The 25,427-nt window shown below is 41.8% G+C and overlaps 1 protein-coding gene across 12 annotated transcripts in view; it reads right to left on the bottom strand.

The window, feature by feature from the left end:
* The window catches only part of MARK2 (microtubule affinity regulating kinase 2), a 729,699-nt gene that overhangs the window by 113,862 nt on the left and 590,410 nt on the right, over nt 1–25,427 (bottom strand). For 8 of the 12 annotated variants that reach the window (XM_056527186.1, XM_056527185.1, XM_056527190.1 and 5 more), the window contains 4 exons: nt 5,296–5,393; nt 4,084–4,233; nt 2,013–2,267; nt 1,157–1,183 (listed from right to left, as the gene is read on the bottom strand). In XM_056527186.1, coding sequence (XP_056383161.1) covers nt 1,157–1,183; nt 2,013–2,267; nt 4,084–4,233; nt 5,296–5,393 — 530 coding nt within the window. Of the gene's footprint in view, nt 1–290; nt 427–1,156; nt 1,184–2,012; nt 2,268–4,083; nt 4,234–5,295; nt 5,394–25,427 lie in introns of all 12 variants that reach the window. The other 4 variants (XM_056527197.1, XM_056527187.1, XM_056527194.1 and 1 more) reach the window with 4 other exon arrangements.

Here is a 25,427-nt window from a genome sequence, read left to right as displayed (position 1 = left end):
AAGATGCCCTCTGGCCCGTCCTTAGTGACGCCACTGTTTATGCCTCCATGTCCAACTGTATCTCATCCTGTATTCAGGCTAGAGGCAACCCATTTTGCTCTAATATTGTAAACATATATAATCATAATATGTACACACAACGTTTCATTTGAGTCTTACAATTCCAACTTGGTGCATTATTTTTTTTTTTTTTTTTTTTTTGTTAGTGAGTGTAATTGACCTTTTCTTAATAATTTCTAAAAATATCTCCTTTCCTCCAGTACACACAAAATCCAATGATTTATTCCCACCATGCTGAAGACACTATTTTAGCACATGTTGACACAGCCTCTCCGATGCAGAAAGCCAGCCAAGAATGAGCAGATGACTCCTATATTCACACGCAGACTGCTCCAGCAACTGTCCAGATGGTAGGTAACATGGCAACTGGGGTGAAGGGTAGAAAGCACAAATACCTGGGAGAGTATGTATGGAAAAGTATAGGAAGGAGAGAAAAGACCCGCTATATGGTATATTACAAAGCTGTCAAGCACCAACTGAAAAGAACAATTAAACTTTGGACACTGCAGAATTGAGACATTCTGACAGACACACATACACATTATATATCTTATTATATAGATTCTATATGTACAATAATCTAATCACAGAACTACGTAGGCAAAAAAATTGTACAAAAGTAAAAGGCTATTTAATAAAATCCAAATATCTGTGCCATAAAATAGGTTAAAGCAAAGCTTTGTGGCATGAATAGAAAAAAATATATAAGGAGCAAAAACATTTTTAACTGCAGTGTGCAAAGCTTATTTAAATACAGTGTCTAAAATGTGGACAGCGTGAAAAGGCGTAAAAGATGAAGAAACAAATTTGGAAAAGAATGGCTGTACCCAGAAGAGACAAAGGGACATGAGGCAATCCAGATTGCTAGCAGAAGAATGTGATAAAAGTTTAAAACATTTTCACAATCTTAAGTTTTTATAATGAATCCTGAATCTGCCTCAGCTCTTTATGTCAAGTGACTATCACGCAAATACATACACACACGCTGTCCTGGCTGCACAGGACTTAACAGGAGTGCTTAGAAGACAAGGACAACAGAAAGTAGCCAGCAGTGTTGGAAGGGAGAATAATATAGAGTTGGGGAATCCATGCCTACCTTCTTTGAAATCTGAAAGACAGATTTCTAAATAGAGGGATGGGAGGAAAACAGGAAAAAAAAAACACATAAGTGAGGGGTAGGAAAATTATAAATTTATGTCTAAACATAATATCACTGAATACTATCCCTTCACTGCTAGACTATAGCAGAAGTAGCAATTTTCTTAAGAAAAATACAATAAATCACCTAGAGTTCTATATTACAGCTGCATCAGTCCTAGTGGCTGGAGTACATCAACCTGCCTCCTTAAACATGACCTACACAAGTACAACTGTAGTGGTGAACATAGGGGCTCCACTGAAGTGTGTCTATATTCCACATACAAAAAGTAGAAAAGGCGAATTGCAGCACTCCAAACAAAGGTTAAAGTGGAAAAATATCTTGTTTTAACCGAAACGTTGCATTTTGGATGAAATAAAACAAAATGTTTTTCCACTTTAACCTTTGTTTGGAGTGCTGCAATATGCCCTTCCTACTTTCTGTATTCAAGTGGCCCTGGACCAAGGCTGTTTTGGATTGCTGGTACCCTCATCGCGTCTCCCTGGTAGTGCTGTTTCTTCTGATTCCTTTCCTATATTCCACATACAGATATGCATGTAGCAGTGCATTATTTATATAAAGGAGACAAAAACTGTTTCTATACCACAAGAACAGATGCAACCCCCAGTGTGGATTCTGCTCAGTTAACTAGCCTACAAACTAGACTGATAAGATCATATTCATGTAAGTCTTAAAGAACACAATATATGATAAATGCCTTTAATTTAGAATATAAAAAAAACTATGCTACACATATTATGATATATGCATATATAGAAAGGGCAAAGCCATTAAGTTCCATTAAGCATCTCACCTGCGTACGAACTTGGATGTAAACTTGCTAAAGATGCTTCCAGTTGCGCCCCGACGACCATGACTATTACCAGCAGGAGATGCTGGCGTTACACCACCAAATTGTGAATTCTGTTGGTCCCGAGCTTGGCGAAGCTGACCAGCATGAAATGTGCTCCTACTGGATACTCCACGTGGAAAGTTAGTCCTTTCTGGGGCAGCACTACTGATATTGTGAGCAGAAGGGGATGCAACAGGGACTCTCTGAGGGGCTGTGCTGTTAGTTGTAGAGAAGTAAGAAAAAAAATAATATAAAAGACACTCCTAGACACTATTTATAAAAAAAAAAGTTATATATGTTATACCTCCATTCTACTGACCTAGTGGTCCCAGGAATTACTCATTTGCCATCTACCCAGTTAAAAGATGACAAATTTCTATTAAGGGAAAACCCCTTTCCTGTCAAGTCCCCTTTCCCTATAAGCCCTTCCCAGCAGTGTGGCGCTGTGCCTATAAGATTCCTCTGATGTCGGACTATCATGAAAAACAACTTTAATCACCATTCCAGCCATAGAGGTTTAATGGAAAGCCGGAGCGCCAGGTACTTTCTATTAAGCTTGGCACTCAGGTTGTCAATTAAGCTTGGGTGGCTGAGTGAAGAGTGTCAACAATATGACCTCATGCCACTGTGACTCTGCCCTAATGCCTACTTACCCAGCGGTGATTAGTGTTATTTATGAGGCTCCTGCTGTTTGCATCTTAGGCCATAAGCCTTCTAGATTACGGTACTGCATATTCCATCTTTGCCAATTTATTTTGTTAGCAGCCCGTATTCATGTGGCCTCACAGTGAAAAACACCTATATTGACTGAAGTGCGTGTCGTGGGTTGCATTAACCTTATTATGTTGAATGAAAAGCTGTCAGCCATTAGAGAAGACAAGGATTAATGCATTAATATTGGCTGGGAGCCTTGGACATCATCCCCCCCACTGTCCCAGCCACAGAGACCAGCTGTTTTATTGTGTTATATGTCAAGTAACATTTTTGGGAATTTCCCTCATGAGAAGGCTGCAATCTATGTTCCTTATGTGACATTGCTTATTGTGTTCCTATTGTATGCTGGTATACATTCTGACTATTTTGTAGTTGCCCAACAGGGCCATTTTACCTTCTATTTGGTTTGTGTTGGCTATCTTTGTCCAACTTTAATAAAAGCTTCTTAGTTTGATTGTTAAAGTTGTTTTTTTTATGATAGTATAAAAGGCACAGCATCCGCACAAAGTGCTCTATGGCTACCAGGTATTGGGGAAGACTTGTAGCGGTTAAGGTACTCAACAGGTTCCCTTTAAATGTAAAATGTGTTCTGTATACAAGAACATCTGAGATCAGTTGTAATCTGTAAGAAAATATGGCAGAATGTGTTGGGTCCCTTGCAGAACGACAACAAAAATAATTGTATCATTGCACAATATTGCCCATCAAGTCAGTAGCCTCTTTACCAACCTAAAGAAAAAAGCAAAGATGACTTAAATAACTTAAGTGGAAGAAGGCCTGCGCTCAGGCTGTCATTTGTGCTTGATTGGTGGGAGGGGATGCAGCTAGCTGACTGTATCCACAGGCTGTGACTGTAAATCCATACATAGCCAGTGGCAATTAAAACTTTTTTTCCAGGCCTGGGTGCAATCACAGAAATAAATATAAAATATAGTATCTATACTACTTGAGAACAAAAGTCCAAAGTAAATTCACAATAAAACAACAATAACGTGTACCAAAACTAAAACACAACATTGTGAGTTAAACACAGGGCCACAAAATGTTAAGGGAGAAAGAGGCCATCTTTATGAAAGCTAATTGGGTTATAGGTTATAAAGGCAGAATAAATCAAAACTTTACATGGTCCAAACTGTACTTATTATTCTTGATGTCAGTGTTTCAGAAAAAATGTGCAATTCTGAACAACAATTCTTAAACATATTCTACAAGCGCTCTGCATTGTGCTATTCCTTCTAGAAATATTTCAGATAGAATGTAAAGTTTTTAGAACAAGCATATGTTTCCAACTAGACCCATTTCCCTGTCTTGCACTTGCCTTGGTCTATGTGCATCAGTGCTGCTCTCTAAGGAGGGTGTGGGTTTTGAGGGGTGCACAGATGTAGACATGGATTTCTGATGTGAACGAATCCGAGCTGATGTGGCTGGGGCAGAGGCAGTGGATGCACGGGAGCCAGGCGTGGAGAAGCTAGATGAAGGAGGGTGTACAAATGAAGATAAAAACAGGATATGGCTGCACAGACTTACATGCATGATTAAAGTGTGAAAAGGGAGACAGGAGAATTTTTTGCAACGAATGTTATTTTTAAACATGAAAAATATGACATTGAAAATATGACTGTATGCTGTTTATGGTTAATGACCACAATATACAAGAGGCTTACAGAAAACACAAGGAAAACCTGACCACTTTGAAAACATGTTAAGACATAAGCATCAGTGAACTTATATGGAACATCTATGTTGGTTATGCTTTATAAGGTGCAAGAGCATAACCCAGCAATTGCTACAATCTAAAGCAATTTTTAGGTAAAAAAAAATTAAGGGGTACTCCAGTACTTAACTGGTGCTTGTTAAATAGATATGTAAATGACTTCTATTTAAAAATCTTAACCTTCCCAGTACTTATCAGCTGCTTTATGCTCCAGAGTAAGTTATTTTCTTTTTAAATTTATTTTCTGTCTGACCACAGTGCTCTCTGCTGACACCTGTCTGTCTGTCTCAGGAATTGTGCAGAGCAGGATAGGTTTGCTATGGAGTTTCGCTCCTGCTCTTGACAGTTGTCCTGCCCTGAGACAGAGGTGTCAGCAGAGAGCACTGTGGTCAGAAAGAAAATAAATTTAAAAAGAAAAGAACTTCCTCTGAAGCATACAGGAGCTAATAAGTACTGGAAGGATTAAGATTTTTTTTAATAGAAGTAATTAACAAATCTGTTTAACAATCTGGCACCAGTTGATTTAAAAAAAAATATAGTTTTTCACCGGAGTACCCCTTTAATGGATTTTTGTTCACAAAGGCCTTTTAGAATTTTGAAGCCCCCCCCCCCCCCCATTATTATTTTAAGAGCACCTTGGCTGCTTATGCTGCCCAAGTATCTCCAGCTGTTGTATAGCTGCCAAGTGTTGTACTGTTGCACCCAGTGTGTGACCTACAACTCTCCATATTCAATGTCAGATTGGGTGGGAGAACTAAATTGGTGGAAACGGAAATAAATTTCAAGAATATAAAATATGTATGACATGCTTCTTACCTATCCTTGCCATTCTGAACTGATCCAGGACCAAGATTGGTTCTCTCTAGCATAGGAGAATTACGGCTACGATTGGTTCCAGTGGATAGTACACTGTTCTATAAGGGCAGAAGTAATACAAACAATATTTTCTGTAACAATTTGGTGAACACTCAAAAAATATATACCGTATGTGCATGTAATACAGTAAAAAAAAGATATATCTTGCTAATAATTTAAAGGGGTACTCTGCCCCTAGACATCGTAACCCCTATCCAAAGGAGCACGCCATGCCCCCTCCATTTATGTCTATGCCATCACGCCCTCCCCCCCTTAGACATGAATGGAGGGGGCGTGACGTGATGCCACGATGAATGCGGCTGCGGGAACCCAGAGCTCTAAACATACTGTTTAGAATGACAGGTGCTGCACAGAAATTGTGGGGGGTCCCAGTGGTGGGACCCCCGCGAGCAGACATCTTATCCTCCTTTGGAGTACCCCTTTAATGCTGATCATAGCATCTTAAGGAGGAAAATTAATGTGCTGGTGGGGTTGACTGCAATCATGAGTATCGTTTTAATCGTATCGACCCACAGAATAGATTATGGGTCATTTTGGCAAGTAAAAAACTCTGCATAAACAGAAAACAGCTCACAACCAAAATATAAAATGTGATCCCTTAAAAATGGCATGTAAAGATAAATAAATAATAAATATTCTCAAACACTACAATCAGTACACATCAATAGCACCTACATGTGTGAAAAACACACCAAACAAGGACCCCCAATAAAATCAAGGTAATAAATAGATGTATATAAAAATATATATATTTATTAGTACATATAAAAAATTGTATGCATACAGCAGGATAATAGTTTTATTTAAAAAAGAACAGAGTATAAAATCAATATGCTGAATGATAAAAAGGTGGGGGTACTGAGTGGTACTGGGCTGCACGAGGTTTAGAGCATTAGCGCGCCCACATGATATGTGGTGTATGTCGCACTCCTCCACTACCCGGTCCAAGTGTATTGCTACCTCATCATTGGTGCACCTTATATATAAATTCCATGACCATCCCAGCTCACACCACTCCTTGATAAAGCCGCTCCACGCGAAACGCGTTGGGATAGTGGTGTGGTGTCTGGGGTGAGTCCTGCCTTCCTATCACTGATCTGTACAGTGACCCCCCCCGACCTACGATGGCCCCAACATATGATCAAATCAACATACAATGGCCTCACAGAGGCCATCGCATGTCGATGTCAGCATCGACATACGATGCTTTTTTATGTCAGGGCCATCGCATTAAGTGCTATCCGGCAGCGCAAAATGCTTAAGCTGCTGCCGGATAGCAGCTTAATGTTTCCCGTGTGGTGCGGTAAGTATTATTTACCCCTCCACGATGCTCCGGGGTGCCCTCCGGGTCCAGCACTGGTCTTCCAGTGTCTTCTCGGCCCTCTCTGATGACGTCAATACGCTGCTGCGCACGTCATCCAATAGGAATGGCGTACGCAGCGGCGTAATGACGTCGCTACGCAGGCCCATTAAGGCCTTGCGGAAGACAGCGGAGGACCGGAGAAGACAGCAGAGGACCGGAGAAGACATCGGAGGACCGGAGATGACCAGAAGAGCCCAGCGGAGGCCCGGGGTCACCATCGGAAGCAGCGCGGACACCATCGCGAGCGGCGGGGACAGGTGAGTACAGCTTCCTATACTTTACATTGCACGAATCCCTCAACATACGATGGATTCGACAAACGATGGCTCGTTTGGAACGAATTACCATTGTATGTTGAGGGACCACTGTATTATTTTTGCTGCTATTTTGTATGCTCCACTTTTGCTGTTATTTTGTATTTCTTCACTATAAAGTGTTTATGTATTGTATATACTGTATATGTGTATATATATATATTTTTTTTTTAATGCAGTGTTGATGTTTATACTAGTTATATGCAATATTAGAGCACATTTCTCAATTTGATTATTTATTCAGTTTTTGCACTATTAGCAGCTGACCAGTTTGATAATTATATTGCTACTATATTTTTAAATGTCCCAAGACTTCTCACCCCAGTATCCCCAACTTTTTTTTATCATTCAGCATATTGATTTTATACTCTGTTCTTTTTTATTAAAACTTTTATCCTGCTGTATGCATACTATTTTTTTATATGTACTAATAAAAATATATATTTTTATATACATCTATTTATTACCTTGATTTTATTGGGGGTCCTTGTTTGGTGTGTTTTTCACACATGTAGGTGCTATTGCTAAATCTGTTCATAAGTGAACCCCCTCTTCTTATTGCAACGTAGGAAGGACATTTCTCTTATTTGGTGTTACTAATCTGTACACATCAGTAAAACACATGGGCTCCCAATGCAATACAAACAAAAATAAAAACAATGATGTAAACACCATTAGATAAACCGCATATGAGATACTCCAATGTTTAGCTTACTTATGCATCAGTTACACAACTAAGTGACTATACAAGTACTTTTGAGGTTGTTAAAACAAGGATGTTTTAATAGAACGATTTCCAAACAGCAAACTTGATTTTATCTCTCCTTCATAGACCAGTCAGGTCATCAGACACTGTTCCCCGCTAGGCTAGAAGATATACTCACTGAAGGCTCAGCATCCTATAGCGATTTGTGTTCTTCCCAATAGGGAGTGCAATAGTGTTCTCGAGTCCAATATGCAGGATCAGATTGAACGCGACCAATGTGACCTGAAGCCCTCCGGTCTATGAATCTCGACACATGAGTAGTACAAACACAAGGAGCCGCTGTGATCTGTAGTCTTCTCCCTTGTATACAAAGCTATTCGTATGCACGGAAATGCATATGAATTCCGTGTGGACATTCCGCTACAGCAGTGTTCTATTGATTTCAATGGGATTCTGCTGAATTGTTCACACAGGACAAGGACCATTTACCACTTTGAGACTGAAAAGTAAACTTGGTGATACGTCTTGCATTGACGTGTTTTTGGAATTGGTCCTCAAGGACCTGAAGTCTAATTTACCAAACTACTGTAGAGAAAGAGATAACTTGACATTTCAAGAAAAACAAGCCTTGTCTTAACTTCAAAAATATTATCAACTGATCATTAAGGCCTCAGATAAAGGATGTAATATTGTGATGTAATAAAGTATGTCCGCATGTGCAAAAGACTCTTGGACGACCAGGAAACATATGAAGTCCTCCCCTCTGATCCTACCTCCCTTTACTCTAGGGAATTATCTGAGTTATTACGTTCTGCTTTGGAGAAAAATTTGATAGATGAAAAACTTCATGTTACCATCAACGCCTACGATCCCCACATTCTATGCTTTACGAAAAAAAAACACAAAGGACTGATCCCACTTAAGGGACGTCCTATAGTTTCCGGAGTGGGCAGTATTGCTCGGAATGTGGGGATCTATATTGACAAAATCTTTCCCTCTCCCTTCTTATTTGAGGGACACTATGGATCTCCTTAATAGAATTGAGGGTATCTCGGTAGGAACCAATACCATCCTAGCAAGCATTGATGTAGAAGCTCTTTATTCTTCTATACCCCATAAGATCGGGCTCCAGGCTGTTGAGTATTTTTTAAATACAAGAGGCTCCCAGTTTCAGGAACACAATGACTTTGTGCGCCCTCTGCTCAAGTTCGTCCTTACCAGAAACTACTTCCTGTTTCAAGGCTGTTTTTACCACCAGCTCAGGGAGACCGCTATGGGGAGCCCGTGTGCCCCCAGTTATGCGAACCTTAGCCTGGGCTAGTGGCCACCATCCTATTTAGCGATGACAGGTAGTATCTCATTGATCGAGCCTTAATTTTGCTGTGTTTCATTGATGAAGTGTTTATTTTATGGAATGGCACTTAGGACAAATTTGGGCAGCTGGTACAGGAAATTAATACTAATGGGGGCGTGGCTAGCCACGGAAGAGAGCAGATGTGCACCTAAGGCTCTCTCCTCACAGCCCTGAATAAACTGGCACACTGGCATCTTCCCTCCTCCTCCTTCCTGCGGCCGGCTCACATACATCTCAGGGGAAGCCAGGAACCCTGTGCGGTGCACATCGCAGCTCCGGAGGACCCGGCTCACTACGGGCTGAATACTGACACCCCAGAGGGAACTCCAGCTTACTCCCAGCAGCATTCACACCACTCCGGACCTCCTTACTGTAAGTGAGCTGTAACAATAGCACAGAGAGGGGAGCTGCTATGTAGCTAACGCGTGGCATCACCTCACACAGCCCTTGCAGTCCCCGACACCATTAAAAAGAGAGTCACTTTCAGTCCACTACTGCCCCCTCTACAACTGTTCCCATTACTACCTGGACTATTAAAACCCTGTGGAAGTCAGCTTAGACCGGGAGGGACCAGAGAGCTCAGGTCACCACAATCAGGCTACCAGCCCAGACCAGGAACTCAATCACAAGCCATAAGAGTGGTTCCATCCCTCTCAATACTCCTGAATACTCACTTAATAAAACCTCACTGTAACTGTTATCTAGTGAGAGAGAGAATCTGTACTATTGCTGGACTTGAATGTTTTGCTTATATACTCTCATTATAATTTACAGTTATCGAGCTCTGCCTCCTAATCTTCCTCAGTACTTTTTCTGCAAGCTGCTTTATTGTGCTACTACATCTCAGCCACAAGATTATACCTTGCATTGAGAAGTGAACAGAACTCTATTCATTTGCTGTGATTTTTAAATGCCTCGATTCTATGCAACATCTGTACCTGACTGCAATTGTGCTTTGAAGTATGTCAAGTAGGCGATCAAAGAGACAAACACCTCTTAAACTGACCGAATTTTACTTGCTGAGGAATAAATCGGGTATTCCAGATCTGGTTGAGGGGGAGATCTCTGCATCAGGTACTGCTACAAATACTCAGACATATAAACAAGTTGTGCCTACAGCTCATCCCAAGATATCCTCATATTCAGAGTGCCTACAAAGTATACCTGCTATAATGCCTACTTCTTCACCGCGGTACTCACAGCTACCCTCCACCATGTCCACTCCTAAAGTTGACAATAGAGACTATATAACCAACCTTTTTCTTCCGTCTGGCACTGAAAACACCATCAGATCTTTATTCCAAGAATTCAGAGAAACTCTACAGAAAGAATTTATGTCCTCCTTGAGCTCTTTAACTAAAGAAGTGTCACAGATTGGTGAATGGACAGCTCATCTAGAGGACAAAATGGAAAAATTCACGGTAGCCCATATTGCCCTGGATGATATACAAAACGACATGACTGATGACATGTATTCAGTGCAGTTAAAGTTGGCGGACAGGTCCAGAAGAAATCATATTCGCTTCAGGGGCATACATGAGGCTGTCTCTAATTCAGACTTGAAAGAATTCCTTCTGGATTACTTCACAAGCAGACCAATGAGATATGAGTTCATAGGCTTCCAAAGCCATCACAATTGCCTCGAGAAATCCCAAGGGACATACTAGCCAGAATCCACTTTTTTCACTATAAAGAGGAAATCCTGTGCGCTGCCAAAAAGGACAAAAATCTACCTGACCGCTTCTCCAATATTTCCCTTTTTGCTGACCTCTCTGCGGCCACCCTGAAGAAACGCAAGACCTTTTCAACTTCTACTACAATTTTGCGTGAAGAAGGTATACCGTACTGCTAGGGATTTCCGGTGAAACTCCTAGTACACAGGAATGGTGCTACACATTCCTTCTTCACCCCGAAAGAAGCCCTCATGGCTGTCAGCAATTGGTTTCCAGACTTGGTGAAGAAATCCATGGTGGAATCTCCAAAGAGAAAAGCCCCTCCATTGCATCAGGAATGGACCACAGTGGGAAACAGATCCCCAGGAACCTCAGTTAAGGACTCTCCAAGATCCCACGGAAGTCCAAGATCCCCGACCTGAAAGCTCAGCGACATTGGATCTAGATAAATGCTTCAGACCATTGCTTAAGCCTTGTATTATCATAGGCACTTTACTACATTGACGTCCCTCATACCTTCCTACCATTTCCACCCTCTTTCTAACCTATTCCCTTCCCTTCTTCCCTTCCACTTCCTAACCTTTCCCCAACCCTTCCCAACCTAGTCCTCTCTTGTGTCTGGTGTTTGTATGTCTTCACTCTTTTTTCAACCAACAGGCATACATAATTGACAGCGGTACCTGAAATCTCTTATGATCATTTCCCTGAAAACATTTTCTGTGGACTTCTATGACACCTGGTACTAAACTTATTGTTAAAACTATGTGGTTAGTGAAGGGTAACAATTTCATTCTACTACATTTTGGTTTCTTAGAGTGTTATTATATTACTCTCTATTTTTTTCTAACCCCGCACCGCCCCCCCACACACACACCAATTTATGCCATCTGGCTATGGCTTGTTCTAGAAGAATGTTCATCCGTTCATAATTCACCGTGTTTTTGTTTCCCTTGTTTCAACATGCACTCACTCTTCCAATATATTGCTTAAGGTATATCCTTTTTGTTCTGTAGGATTTACATACTGTTTCAAACTTCATATTTGGCTCCAGAGGTGGGTCTTGCCAAAGCACATGTTGTAGCACATTTGTATGGTGATTAAGGTCTCTACGCTAAATGTAAAGGTCCTTAACAGCCCTTTTAAACGGAGCCTGTTCTGGTCTGAATGCTGCAAATTCAATTGTGATATTGTGTGTGCTCAAGAGACCCACCTGTTGGAATCTGAAACTCACAGGGTTAAATGGGCACTGTCAGATACAAAAACTTTTGATATGTTGTAAAGCATGCAAAACCAATACGTTTTGCAATTGCTTTCATTAGAAAATTTTCAGTATTACATACTGAAAAAGCCAGTCAAACAACTGCCCCTCTGCCTGCTTGGACACATACTAGTCCTGCTGGGTCCATGCGTCATCACCTACGTCATGGACCCACTTCCTTGATTGACAGCTGTGAGCGCAGGGCTCACAGCTGGAGGAAAAATCCTCCCACTGTCAGCTAGTGTCCCGCTACTGTCAGTGAGGACAAGCTGGGAGTTGCAGTTTTGCTAATGCTAAGGGAGATGTGAGTAGACAGCATATTGAGGGAGGGGGCGGAGACCTGCACAGTGAGGCCACGCCCCCTCTGAGAGGAATTCAGTGAGCTAAATTAAAAGTGTAATAAAAAAAATAAATAAAGGTGCTAGGCACATAAAAATTAGAGATACATGGTCAGGATTAGGTACTGAGTGATATATTAAAAAGAATTAAAGCATACCGCTTTAAGAATAAAAAAATTCCCTATACCTTCTTTACTCCGAATGCCTCGAAAAAGAAGGGGGGGTACTCATAGCAGTCAAGGACTCCGTAGCTTTTAAGCCCATTAATGTCTTTATGATCCTCATTGTAGTTATATTCTTTTGAAATGCCAGATTAATAGCTCGAAATTAACTCTAGTAGCACTGTACGCCCCAAACAAAAAACAGGGCAAATTCCTTGCTCATGTTTTGAAAACGGTATCTAAGAATAAGTATGGTGCAATTATGTTGGTGGGCGATTTTAACAAGGTCCTTTCTCCACAAATTGATAAAAGTCCACATAAACCTTCGGAAAGAAACACTGATATTTATATTTTGCAAATTATTCGAATTATACCTTTTTTCACATTCACACCACATGTATTCTTGTATTGACTTAATTGTAGTATATCAGTGGCTCCTTCAAAACGTAACATCCTCAGTGGTTGGCATCATAAGTTGGTTGGACCATGTTCCGGTTACGACTACTATACAGGAGGAATTTAACAGGCCCCCTACCTCCTTATGGAGGCTTAATAATTCCTTATTAACTGATCTCTCCTCATCCAGCTCTATTGAGAATGAACTAAATTAATACTTTCAGTTAAATAACCCAAATTACACTTCTGTCTTTACTAATTGGTATGCTCACAAAGCTGTCTTACGAGGTATATTCATCAAATTGGCAACTGCCAAGAAAAAAAGCTAGATTGTCTAAGACTACGGAACTTACCACTTCAATTAAATTACTTGAGGACGATCATAAACGTACTAGGGAACACTTTAAAAAATTTTAACTCCCTTAGATTTAAACGTTACCAAATCTTGCATTACAAATTCGATTATTTTCTTAAACAAAACCCCATTTATTTATTCATCTAATGGGGACAAAATTATAAACCCACAGGCAATAGCTGGCTGATTACCATACAAACTTATATAATCTACAAGATGATGGGAACACTACCCAACCCCATACTTCTTAGATTAAATCATTTTTAGACAAAATACACCTACTGTGAGTCGATGCAGTCACCTTAGAAGATTTAAATAGACCTATAACAGAGTCTGAATTATCGTCGGAACAAATCCCCAGGCCCTGACGGATTTACAGGAGAATATTACAAACGGTCCCAAAAGAACCTTTCCCCTCAACTCCTTTCTACGATATGATATTTCACAAGGGTTAAATCCCTCCAGAAATTTTAAAGGCTATCATTATCACTTTACCTAAACCTGGGAAAACCCCCGATAGACTTAAATTTATATGCCAAAATTATTGCAAACAGAATAAATGACATTCTCCCCTCTTTGGTTAAAAATGACTAGGTTGGATTTATTAAACAGAGACAAAACTGTTGATGGAACAAGATGCCTCATTGATCTAGTGCATCACGTTGAGTCGTATCTGACGCCTTCTCTGCTATTGGCGCTTGACACGGAGAAGGCGTCCTTTGGGGGTACCTGTACTCTGTCCAAATTCGGCCTGATTAACAATATCAAGACTGCAATACTAGCTCTATATTCCTACCCTTCAGCTTCAGTGTTTACATCAGGGTTCCTCTCATACTCTTTCATGATAACCAATGGGACACGTCAGGGGTGCCCTTTGTCCCAGCTAATTTTTGCCCTGGCGATGGTACCCTTGGCTGAAAAGATAAGAGCGAACTCCTTAACCTCTTAAGGACCCAGGGCGTATGGATACGCCCTCACACCCTGAGCCTTAAGGACCCAGGGCGTATCCATACGCCCTGGCGTTTTCCGGTCCCTGCCACGCGCCGGGCAGAGAACGGAAGCGGATGCCTGCTGAAATGCTTCAGCAGGCATCCAGGGCAAACGCTGAGGGGGGCCATGTCTGCCCTCGCTCAAATTGCGAGGGAAATCGCCCCTGCGATCTGCGGCGATACTGGGCTGATCGGGTCTCTGGGACCCGACCGCCCGGTAATTTTGCATGATCCCGGTTGTCACAGACAGACCATGCTGAAGTATAGGAGCGAGGTGGCAAGCCTGCCACCTCCTCCTATTCCCTGCGATTCTTCCGTTAGCTAACCGACCAATCGCAGGGGGGGGGCGGTTACTTCCTCCCGCCCTGCCCGTCCCCTGGAAGTCCAGAGAGGACGGGAAGAAGACCGGAGGATGCGGCGGGGGACGGGGGAGTGCTGGGGCCCGGCCCCGGTACTTACCTCGTCCCTGAAGACCCGGATCCCGGCGATGAAGGCGGCGGCGACAGGTGCGTTTCTCTTCAGCCGCGGTCGGGCCCTTTACAGCAATGCACACAAAGACCCTGTATACTACAACTACCAGCATGCCCAGACAACTCTTGGCGTCTGGGCATGCTGGGTGTTGCAGTTTTGCAACATCTGGAGGTCCACAGTTTGGAGACCACTGTGCCCTTCCAGATGTTGCAAAACCACACATCCTCAGCATTCCCTTATTGTCCAGGCATGCTGGGAGTTGTAGTTCTGTAACATCTGGCCCTTCAGATGTTGTAGAACTACAACTCCCAGCATGCCTGGACAGTTTTGGCATACTGGGAGTTGTAGTTTTGCAACATCTGGAAGGGCACAGATTGGGAACCACTGTATTAGTGGTCTTCAAACTGTAGTCCTGTAGCATGCTGGGAGTTGTAGTTCGGCAACAGCTGGCTATAAGGAGTTGTAGTTTTGCAACAGCTGGAACCCCCCCCCCCCCCCCCCTGTGAATGTACAGGGTACATTCACATGGGCAGGGGCTTACAGTGAGTATCAGGCTGCAAGTTTGCGATGCAGCAAATTTTGCACGGCAGCTCAAACTCGCAGCGGGAAACTCGCTGTAATCCCCCGCCCGTGTGACTGTACCCTAAAACACTACACTACACTACCACAAAATAAAAAAAAAATAAAAAAAAAACTACATATACACATACCCCTACACAGCCCCCCTCCCCTCCCCAATAAAAATGAAAAACGTCTGGTATGCCACTATTTCCAAAATGGAGCCTCCAGCTGTTGCAAAACAACAACTCCCAGTATTGCTGGACAGCCGTTGACTGTCCAAGCATGCTGGGAGTTTTGCAACAGCTGGAGGCACCCTGTTTGGGAATCACTGGCATAGAATACCCCTATGTTCACCTCTATGTTCACCCCTATGCAAATCACTAATTCAGGCCTCAAATGCGCATGGTGCTCTCTCACTTTGGAGCCCTGTCGTACTTCAAGGCAACAGTTTAGGGCCACATATGGGGTATTGCCGTACTCGGGAGAAATTGCCTAACAAATTTTGGGGGGCTTTTTCTCCTTTCACCCCTTATGAAAAGGTGAAGTTGGGGTCTACACCAGCATGTTAGTGTAAAAAAATAAATTGTAAACACTAACATGCTGTTGTTGCCCTATACTTTTCATTTTGACAAGAGGTAAAAGGGGATAAAAGCCCCCCAAAATTTGTAATGCAATTTCTCCCGACTACGGAGATACCCCATATGTGGGCGCAAAGTGCTCTGGGGGCGCACAACAAGGCCCAGAAGGGAGAGTGCACCATGTACATTTGAGGTGATTTGCACAGGGGTGGCTGATTGTTACAGCGGTTTTGACAAACGCAAAAAAAACAAAACCCCACATGTGACCCCATTTCAGAAACGACACCCCTCACAGAATGTAATGAGGGGTGCAGTGAGAATTTACCCCCCCCCCATTGGTGTCTGACAGATCTTTGGAACAGTGGGCTGTGCAAATTAAAAATTTTGTACAGCCCACTGTTCCAAAGATCTGACAGACACCAGTGGGGGGTAAATGCTCACTGAACCCCTTGTTACGTTCCTCAAGGGGTTTAGTTTCCAAAATGGTATGCCATGTGGGGGTTATTTTGCTGTCCTTGCACCATAGGGGCTTCCTAAATGAGACATGCCCCCCGAGCAAAATTTGCTTTCAAAAAGCCAAATATGACTCCTTCTCTTCTGAGCATTGTAGTTCGCCCGTAGTGCACTTCAGGTCAACTTATGGGGTACCTCAATACTCAGAAGAGATGGGGTTACAAATTTTGGGGGGTATTTTCTGCTATTAACCCTTGCAAAAATGTGAAATTTGGGGGGGGGGGAACACACATTTTAGTGAAATATTTTTTTTCTTTTACGTATGCAAAAGTCGTGAAACCCCTGTGGGGTATTAAGGCTCACTTTATTCCTTGTTACGTTCCTCAAGGGGACTAGTTTCCAAAATGGTATGCCATGTGGTTTTTTTTTTTGCTCTCCTGGCACCATAGGGACTTCCTAAATGCGACACGCCCCCAAGCAAAATTTGCTCTCAAAAAGCCAAATATGACTCCTCTTCTGAGCATTGTAGTTCGCCCGTAGTGCACTTCTGGTCAACTTATGGGGTACCTCCATACTCAGAAGAGATGGGGTTACACATTTTGGGGGGTATTTTCTGCTATTAACCCTTGCAAAATGTGAAATTTGGGGGGAAACACAATTTAGTGAAAATTTTTTACATTTTTTTTACATATGCAAAAGTCGTGAAACACCTGTGGGGTATTAAGACTCACTTTATTCCTTGTTACGTTCCTCAAGGGGTCTTGTTTCCAAAATGGTATAGCATGTGTTTTTTTTTGCTGTTCTGGCACCATAGGGGCTTCCTAAATGCAACATGCCCCCCAAAAACCATTTCAGAAAAACGTACTCTCCAAAATCCCCTTGTCGGTCCTTCGCTTCTGAGCCCTCTACTGCGCCCGCCAAACACTTTACATAGACATATGAGGTATGTGCTTACTCGAGAGAAATTGGGCTACAAATATAAGTATACATTTTCTCCTTTTACCCCTTGTAAAAATTCAAAAATTAGGTCTACAAGAACATGCGAGTGTAAAAAATGAAGATTGTGAATTTTCTCCTTCACTTTGCTGCTATTCCTGTGAAACACCTAAAGGGTTAAAAGGCTGACCGAATGTCATTTTTAATACTTTGGGGGGTGCAGTTTTTATAATGGGGTCATTTATGGGGTATTTCTAAGATGAAGACCCTTCAAATCCACTTCAAACCTGAACTGGTCCCTGAAAAATAGTGAGTTTGGAAATTTTGTGAAAAATTGGAAAATTGCTGCTGAATTTTGAAGCCCTCTGGTGTCTTCCAAAAGTAAAAACTTGTCAAGTTTATGATGCAAACATAAAGTGGACATATTCTATATGTGAATTAAAAAAATGTATTTTGAATATCCATTTTCCTTACAAGCAGAGAGCTTCAAAGTTAGAAAAATGAAAAATTTTCACATTTTTCATAACATTTTGGGATTTTTCACCAAGAAAGGATGCAAGTTACCAAAACATTTTACCACTATGTTAAAGAAGAATATGTCACGAAAAAACTATCTCTGAGTTATTAATGTTTAAAGTGACAGTGGTCAGATGTGCAAAAAATGGCCGGGTCCTAAGGTGTAAAATGGCTGGGTCCTTAAGAGGTTAATTGCGGGGATAGTTGTGGGGAATTATAATCACCGTATTGGTCTTTTTGCGGATGATGTGATCATCATATGTAAAACCCAATATAATCTTTGCCCAATATTGTGGAAGATCTACAGGCGTTTGGTAGTGTTTCTTATTATAAAATCAATACTAACAAATCCCAGATCCTTGGATTAGGCCTTTCCACCAAAACAATAAGTATTATGAAATCCTGTTTTCCTTCCCTTGGGTGGAGGACTCAATAACTTATTTAGGAATTAAATTAATGTTCCCTTGCAATAAACAAACTCTTTGACGCCAATTACTCTACCCTAGCATAGGAATTTCATGGCTGGGGAAGGTAGCAGCCATTAAGATGATGAATTGGAACATTGCAAAATGTATACAAGATTTTAGGCAATATCATCTCCCTATCTCATACCTTTGAAAAATTCAGTCCATCATTATGCAATTCATTTGGTGCACAAAAAAGCATAGAATCCAAATCAACTTTCTATTTCCACCTGTCAAAGGAGGCATTGGATGCCCTTCTATCACCCAATGTTACAGAGCGGTCCTTCTAGATCAGCTTAAATGTTAATGGGAGAATGACCAATCTAAACTATGGGTGGATATGGAGACATCATTACTAGGAGGCATATCTCTTGGCCAGGTCCTTACAGCAGCCTATATTTTTAAAACCAAATTTTTCTACTCTCACCCAACTCTCGGAGCCATACTTCAATGTTGGAACCAATATATCCTAAATAATAATTTAGGCGCAATTGACCCCCTTAAATCCTAGTTGTCAACCCTGATGGCCCATATCCCTGGCCTGAATGTGTCAAACTGGATTTCTAATGGAATCCATCTCATAGCCGATATTTGGGATGGCAGTACCTGCATGTGGTTTGATGTACTCCACAACAATTTTAATATCCCCACAAGGAATTCTATAAATACTTTCAGATCCGTCATGCACTGAGATCTATCAAATCTCCCCTAGACCAAAATAATTTAGAAATTATAAACTGGCTAGTACACATGAAGCACACCAGAAAAAACATATCCTGGAGTTATGCCTATCTTCTTAGATCCAACCCTAAGGCTCCTCACTTCCATAAAACTAAGTGGGAACTAGATCTGGGTTACGGGATCACTGACTACCAATGGAACAAAGCTCACTCTGTCCTACCCAACTTTTCTAGGTGTATTAGTCATCTAGAAACATCTAAAAAGTTATTATACAGATGGTATTTAACCCTGTCACGCTTGGCCCTGATCCTTCCTATTCCTAACACGTGTTGGAGATGCCCGAACTTTTGATCATATCTACATATATGGTGGGAGTGCCCAAGGTTGCTTCTATTTTGGAGAAAACTAGGTAAATTTCTGTCCCAGGTTTGTGGACTTCCAACAATATTGGATCCCGCCTTGGCTCTCCTAAACATAAATATAGACAGATACTTCCACAAAACTATTATCCTTCATGCTCTTATTGTGGCCAGATACAATATCACTAGAAATGAAGGACGCCAGCTACTCCCACGATCAAAGAAATGAAAGTAGGTATTAACTCAAACTGCTGGCATGAATATAAAATTTCCTGTGCCTTAAATACTGATCGTGAGTTCCTATTCAAATGGGATGTCTGGTTGAACAGCCCTCACAATACGGTACAATTGTGACAACTATATCTATCTTATTCGATATGCCATTAGGTCTCCACAATAATCCTTGATCAACTCACATAACTACATCCGTACAGGATATAATAATTATTCAGAAGCAAGTGCATGTACGTTATTATTTAGTTGCTGTTTTTTTGTGCATTTAGCTTAAAAAATTTTCAATATTGAATGTATATTACAGTCATAAAGGCATTTTATTTCTTTGCCGATTTCATCCAGCCACTCTGTGGCTTATGTTATGTGTATCAAATGCCTTTTGATATATTGTACACTGTTATATCTAGTTAAAATTGCAATTATATTTCTTGCTATAAAAAAAACAATACTAATAACTTGTGCCTAATTTTCACATTTGAAACACAAGATAAGGGACTCCCTTTTCTGGATATTAAAATCTTTATTGATACTGATAGGACACTCCAGAGTACCATCTACCATAAAAAGACTTCCACCAACAGTCTCCTGAGGTGGGAGAGCTGCCACCCGAGTCCCCTAAAGAGGGGGATCCCAAAAGGGCAGTTCCTCCGCCTCAGGAGAAATTGCTTTTGCCTGGAGGATTTCAGGCGTGAGGCTAGAGCAATGACACAATGCTTTCATGAGAGAGGCTATCCTCAGTATATTCTTTCTCAGGCTTTTTTTTTTTTTTTTCAAATACATTTTTATTGGTTTTGTAACAAAACAAACATACAAAGGGTATTTACGGAAAATGAAGTGCAGAGGGCAAGCCAGACGCAGCTGCTCCCCTCTACACACAAGGAAAGGAAAAATAAGATGAACATACATTACAACTGGCAATATCAATGCAAGATCTACTTATTCAGGTAGTGAAGGCTGAACAAGCCTAAGCTAGAAATGATATATGGTATAAAAGAAGGGGTGGTGGCCGGGAATAGGGGGCGGAATGAGGGGGGTGGGGTGGAGGAAGGAGGGTATAGAAATGAGGGGGAGAGATGGGACAAGGGGGAGGGGACATTGGGGGAGGGGGGGGGTAAAGCAAAGGAAACCATCCCAAGTGTCCAGAAAGCTGAATGTTGAGAGTCATGAAAGGTGAGCCAGGGATCTATTAATTCTGCTGGTAAGATTTTCAAAACTACAGATCTGCGACACCTTCAGCAGCCATTCCTCTATTCCTCTGTAACCATTTCAAGGGGATTAAAGATTTTGCAGCCATCAACATGTGAGTTATGAGTGAGTCTGAGCTGGGCGTGTGAACATTTGATGGGCAACCAAGAAGGGCGTATTCAGAAGTAAGAACTAGAGACTGTTTCATAACTTTAGAGATATAACATTCAACATCCTGCCAGTACGGTCTAATAAAGGGGCAAGACCACCAAATGTGAAGATGCGACCCTACTTGAGAACCACATCTCCAACACAGATTGGAATCAGCCAACTTGTGCGTGTAAAGAAAATCTGGCGTTTTGTACTAAGAGGAGTCAACTTGTATTGAGATTCCTGTAATCTGACATATCTCGAAAAAACCCTACTATACTTCAAAATAAACTTAGAGTTCTCTGGAGTGAAGGTGCATGTGAGTTCCTTCTCCCAGGATTTCAGGAAACTAGGGGCTGATAGTGATGCGGCCTGAGCACAGGTCTTCAACAGCTTAGCTCTGACTCCCCAAAGCTGAAAAAACTATCTAAGAGAGATCTCAAAGTATGTGGGTTCCCTTAACGACGCAGGCCGTATATTTACGTCCTGCGCCGGCTCCCGCGATATGAAGCGGAGTCGCACTGCGACCCCGCATCACATCGCGTAGGTCCCGGCGCTCATCAACGGCCGGGACCCGCAGCTAATACCACACATCACCAATCGTGGCAATGTGCGGTATTAACCCTTTAGAAGCGGTGGTCACAGCTGACCGCCGCTCTAAAGCGAAAGTTTCCCGGCTGGTCAGTCGGGCTGTTCGGGACCGCCACGGTGAGATCGCGGGGTCCCGAACAGCTTACAGGACACCGGGAGGGCCCTTACCTGCCTCCTCGGTGTCCGATCGATGAATGACTGCTCCGTGCCTCAGATCCAGGCAGGAGCAGTCAAGCGCCGATAACACTGATCACAGGCGTGTTAATACATGCCAGTGATCAGCATAGGAGATCAGTGCGTGCAGTGTTATAGGTCCCTACGGGACCTATAAAACTGCAAAAAAAAAAAAGGAAAAAAAAAGTGTTAATAAAGGTCATTTAACCCCTTCCCTAATAAAAGTTTGAATCACCCCCCTTTTCCCATAAAAAAAATAACACTGTAAATAAAAATAAACATATATGGTATCGCCGCGTGCGTAAATGTCCGAACTATAAAAATATATCGTTAATTAAACCGCACGGTCAATGGCGTACACGTAAAAAAAATTCCAAAGTCCAAAAGAACATATTTTGGTCACTTTTTATACCATTAAAAAATGAATAAAAAGTGATCAAAAAGTTCGATCAAAACAAAAATCGTACCGATAAAAATTTCAGATCACGGCGCAAAAAATGAGCCCTCACACCGCCCTGTACGTGGAAAAAAGTACGACAAAATCAAACCTATATAAGTAGGGTATCATTTTAACCGTATGGACCTACAGAATAATGATAAGGTGTCATTTTTACCGAAATATGCACTGCATAGAAATGGAAGCCCCCAAAAGTTACAAAATGGCGTTTTTTCTTCGATTTTGTCGCACAATGACTTTATTTTTCCATTTCGCCGTGAATTTTTGGGTAAAATGACTAATGTCACTGGAAAGTAGAATTGGTGATGCAAAAAAGAAGTCATAATATGGATTTTTAGGAGGAAAATTGAAAGGGTTATGATTTTTAAAAGGTAAGAAGGAAAAAACGAAAGTGCAAAAACGGAAAAACCCTGAGTCCTTAAGGGGTTAAGGGGTGAAATTTGCTAAGAAATATTTTACTGCAAGAGCGAAAATTAGCAAGATGTAGAAAAGTGAGTTTAGTACCCGGAAACAGGAGCCTAATTTCATCATCAGAGGGTATCCGTCCGTCTGAGAACAAATCCTTCAGGGGAATGCCACCCAATTTAGTCCACATGTCGTTAAATCCAATTGAGTCTTTACCCACGACCACAGGAAGGAGAGAAGAAGGAGTAGAGGGAGACGGGAAAGGAGAGAGAGAGGGCAGCAAGAGGTGAGAGGTACTCAGAATACCAGAGTATAGCAAGTTAGAGGAAGCTGACAGTTTATTGTGTTTCGGGGGAAACCAGAGGTCACTCAGTAGGTTGCCCGAGTAGGCCATAGAGGCAGCAGTCCATGACATAGGTGAGTAGGGCAAGGGTCTAACTAAATCCATCCAGTTTCTGAGTTGGATGGCCCTATATAGTTTCTCTATATCAGGCAAACCGATACCCCCATGGTCGGCAGAGCGAGATAAAAGTGAATAAGCAATACGGGGTCATGTTTCCATATGTAGCTGGAGAATATAGAACATATACTAGAAAAGAAATGGCGAGGCAAGGCAGTTGGGAGCATTTGCAGTTTGTATGTGAGTTTGGGTAAAACGTAACAGTTCAGCAAGTTTTTGCGCCCGAACCAAGTGAGAAGTGGGATGTCATAGTCCGTTAATGTCTGCTTGATATCAACCAGGAGAGGTTTATAGTTGTAGTCAAACAATTTGTTCACAGTGTTAGTGATGTTTACCCCTAGGTATTTCAGTGAGTTTTTCGCACACGGGAATGGAGAAAGGGAACTGATCATTTTAACTGTCGATTTGGGAAGGGTAACATTTAACAATTCTGATTTAGCTCTCAGGCTTTTTCATGAGGCTTCCAGCAAATCCCGGCATGAACTTCTTACCCCCAAATGCTTAGTGCATAATGCAGACAATTCTCAATTGGCCAGAATAATAGGCACCTTTGATAGACTGGCCAGTCCCATATGCCAGATTATCACACAACACTGGGACATCTTGAAGATGGATCCTGATTTACAAGATATCACCAGTAATCATCCATTAATTACTTACAGACAAGAGAAGAGTTTTGGCGACCTATTGGTGCGAAGCCATTTACGCTCGACAGATTCCACCAACCAAACATGGCTGGGCCGACTGGGATGCTATAAATGCGGCCATTGTCGCGCCTGCCAGTACGTCGCCAAGACTACACACATTCCTCACCAATCACGCCCCCTTCTAATTAGACAATTCATAAACTGTTCCATCATGACTATCATATACATAGCCCTATGTCCGTGCCCGCTTATTTATGTGGGCAAAACTGTGTGACCATGGTCTTCTTTCTAACTTGTCCGCTGAAGGGGAATCCCTAGCGCTGAGGTAATCCTCCATGTCACGCCCTCCAGCGGCGTCACAGGAGAGACGTTGCTCGCTACTCTTAAGCTCCGCTCATTTGATTGGCAGTGACGTCAGACGCCACTGTCTCGCTGAACTTGGCGAGAGAACCAGACAACTCCAGCTCCCTGCATGAAGCAGGTATCTCCTTGTGGCTCCGGAAACCAACAGAACCGTGAGTAGCATAGAACTGTGACTCTACAGATTTATGAGTTTTCTTTTGCAGGTCCACATACTGAATGGGTCCCCTTTTCTTTTGTTACAGGTGGATCGTCAGGACGTGACACTGTACTATGTGACCAATAGAGATAGCTCTGCATTTGTCTCTTCCCCTACAGGGCTATATGCATGATGGCTTTAAATTAAGAAATATGTATGCTACTATGCAGGCTATCTAGGGAAATCATTCCTTTACAGATTTATCTGGTCACTTAATTTATCATGCACTGTTCGTATTATTTATGACTATATACCTTCCTGATGACGCCACCAGTAACCTGGTGGTAGAAACGAGTCGGCGGTTTGTTCTATATTTCCAGGTTAGAAATCAGGTGTGGATTTGCTGCATCCCCGGCATATGGCATCTCTGGACTGACTAATCTTGGTCATATCCAGATTGAGCCCGTGTTCTGTGTAATTTAGACCAAATCTTATACTACATCATCACCTTAATACATCACTTGTTTAATTATCTTTTATTGTGATATATTAAAGGTTATGTTTTATGGCACATCCCGAACACTTGTTCCTATAATCCTAGATTCAGTTGCTGGATTGTTGTTTCTATTTATTAAAGGTCCACATGGGACCTGATATTAAGTACCATGGTTATTTGTTACTGTTCACACAGCAGAATTTTTGGCGCCTGATGTTTCTGCCACGAAAATTTCGATTACGGCGTTTGCAAACAGAATATTTTTCCTGTGGATTTCGCAAAGAATCGCATTGCAGTTGATGAGGCAGCGCATTTACGAGCAGTCCTAGCGCCCGTCCAATTAGTCAAATGTGCAGAATGTACGCACGATTTCTCTGTGTGGGCATTCCGCACATTTTCTGCGTGAACCTGGCCTTCAACACCAGTATCAATTGCTTTTAGAATATCCTAGTTCATATTCACAGCATAGAACCCGCAGATATCAATACAACAGTTGGAACAGCTCAATTTAGGGTATGGAGGGAGGGTTGGTGAAGAGGGTTGGGGAGGGTTGAGGCACTACCAGCTGGGATGCACCCCATAGCGAGAAACAGAAGAATGTTTATGTCTACGAATAACAGTTATAGAATATTAATATGGAATGTGAGAGGGTTAAAAAAAACAGGAGTAAACGGGTAGCAATATTCGATAGAATAAACAAGCATCTTCCAGCAATTGTATGTCTCCTAGAGACCCACCTGACCAAGATTCGCTGAATATCCTAAGTAAGGGCTGGATAAAGGAAGCTTTTCATTCTACTTTTTCAGAATACTCCTCAGGGGTCTCAGTCTTAATTCATAAGGCTGTAA

This window comes from Hyla sarda, chromosome 6, assembly GCF_029499605.1.
Source record: "Hyla sarda isolate aHylSar1 chromosome 6, aHylSar1.hap1, whole genome shotgun sequence".
NCBI classification, from domain to species: domain Eukaryota; kingdom Metazoa; phylum Chordata; class Amphibia; order Anura; family Hylidae; genus Hyla; species Hyla sarda.
The sequence above is the reverse complement of the archived record's forward strand: the minus strand, read 5'-3'. Positions and strand labels throughout refer to the sequence as shown.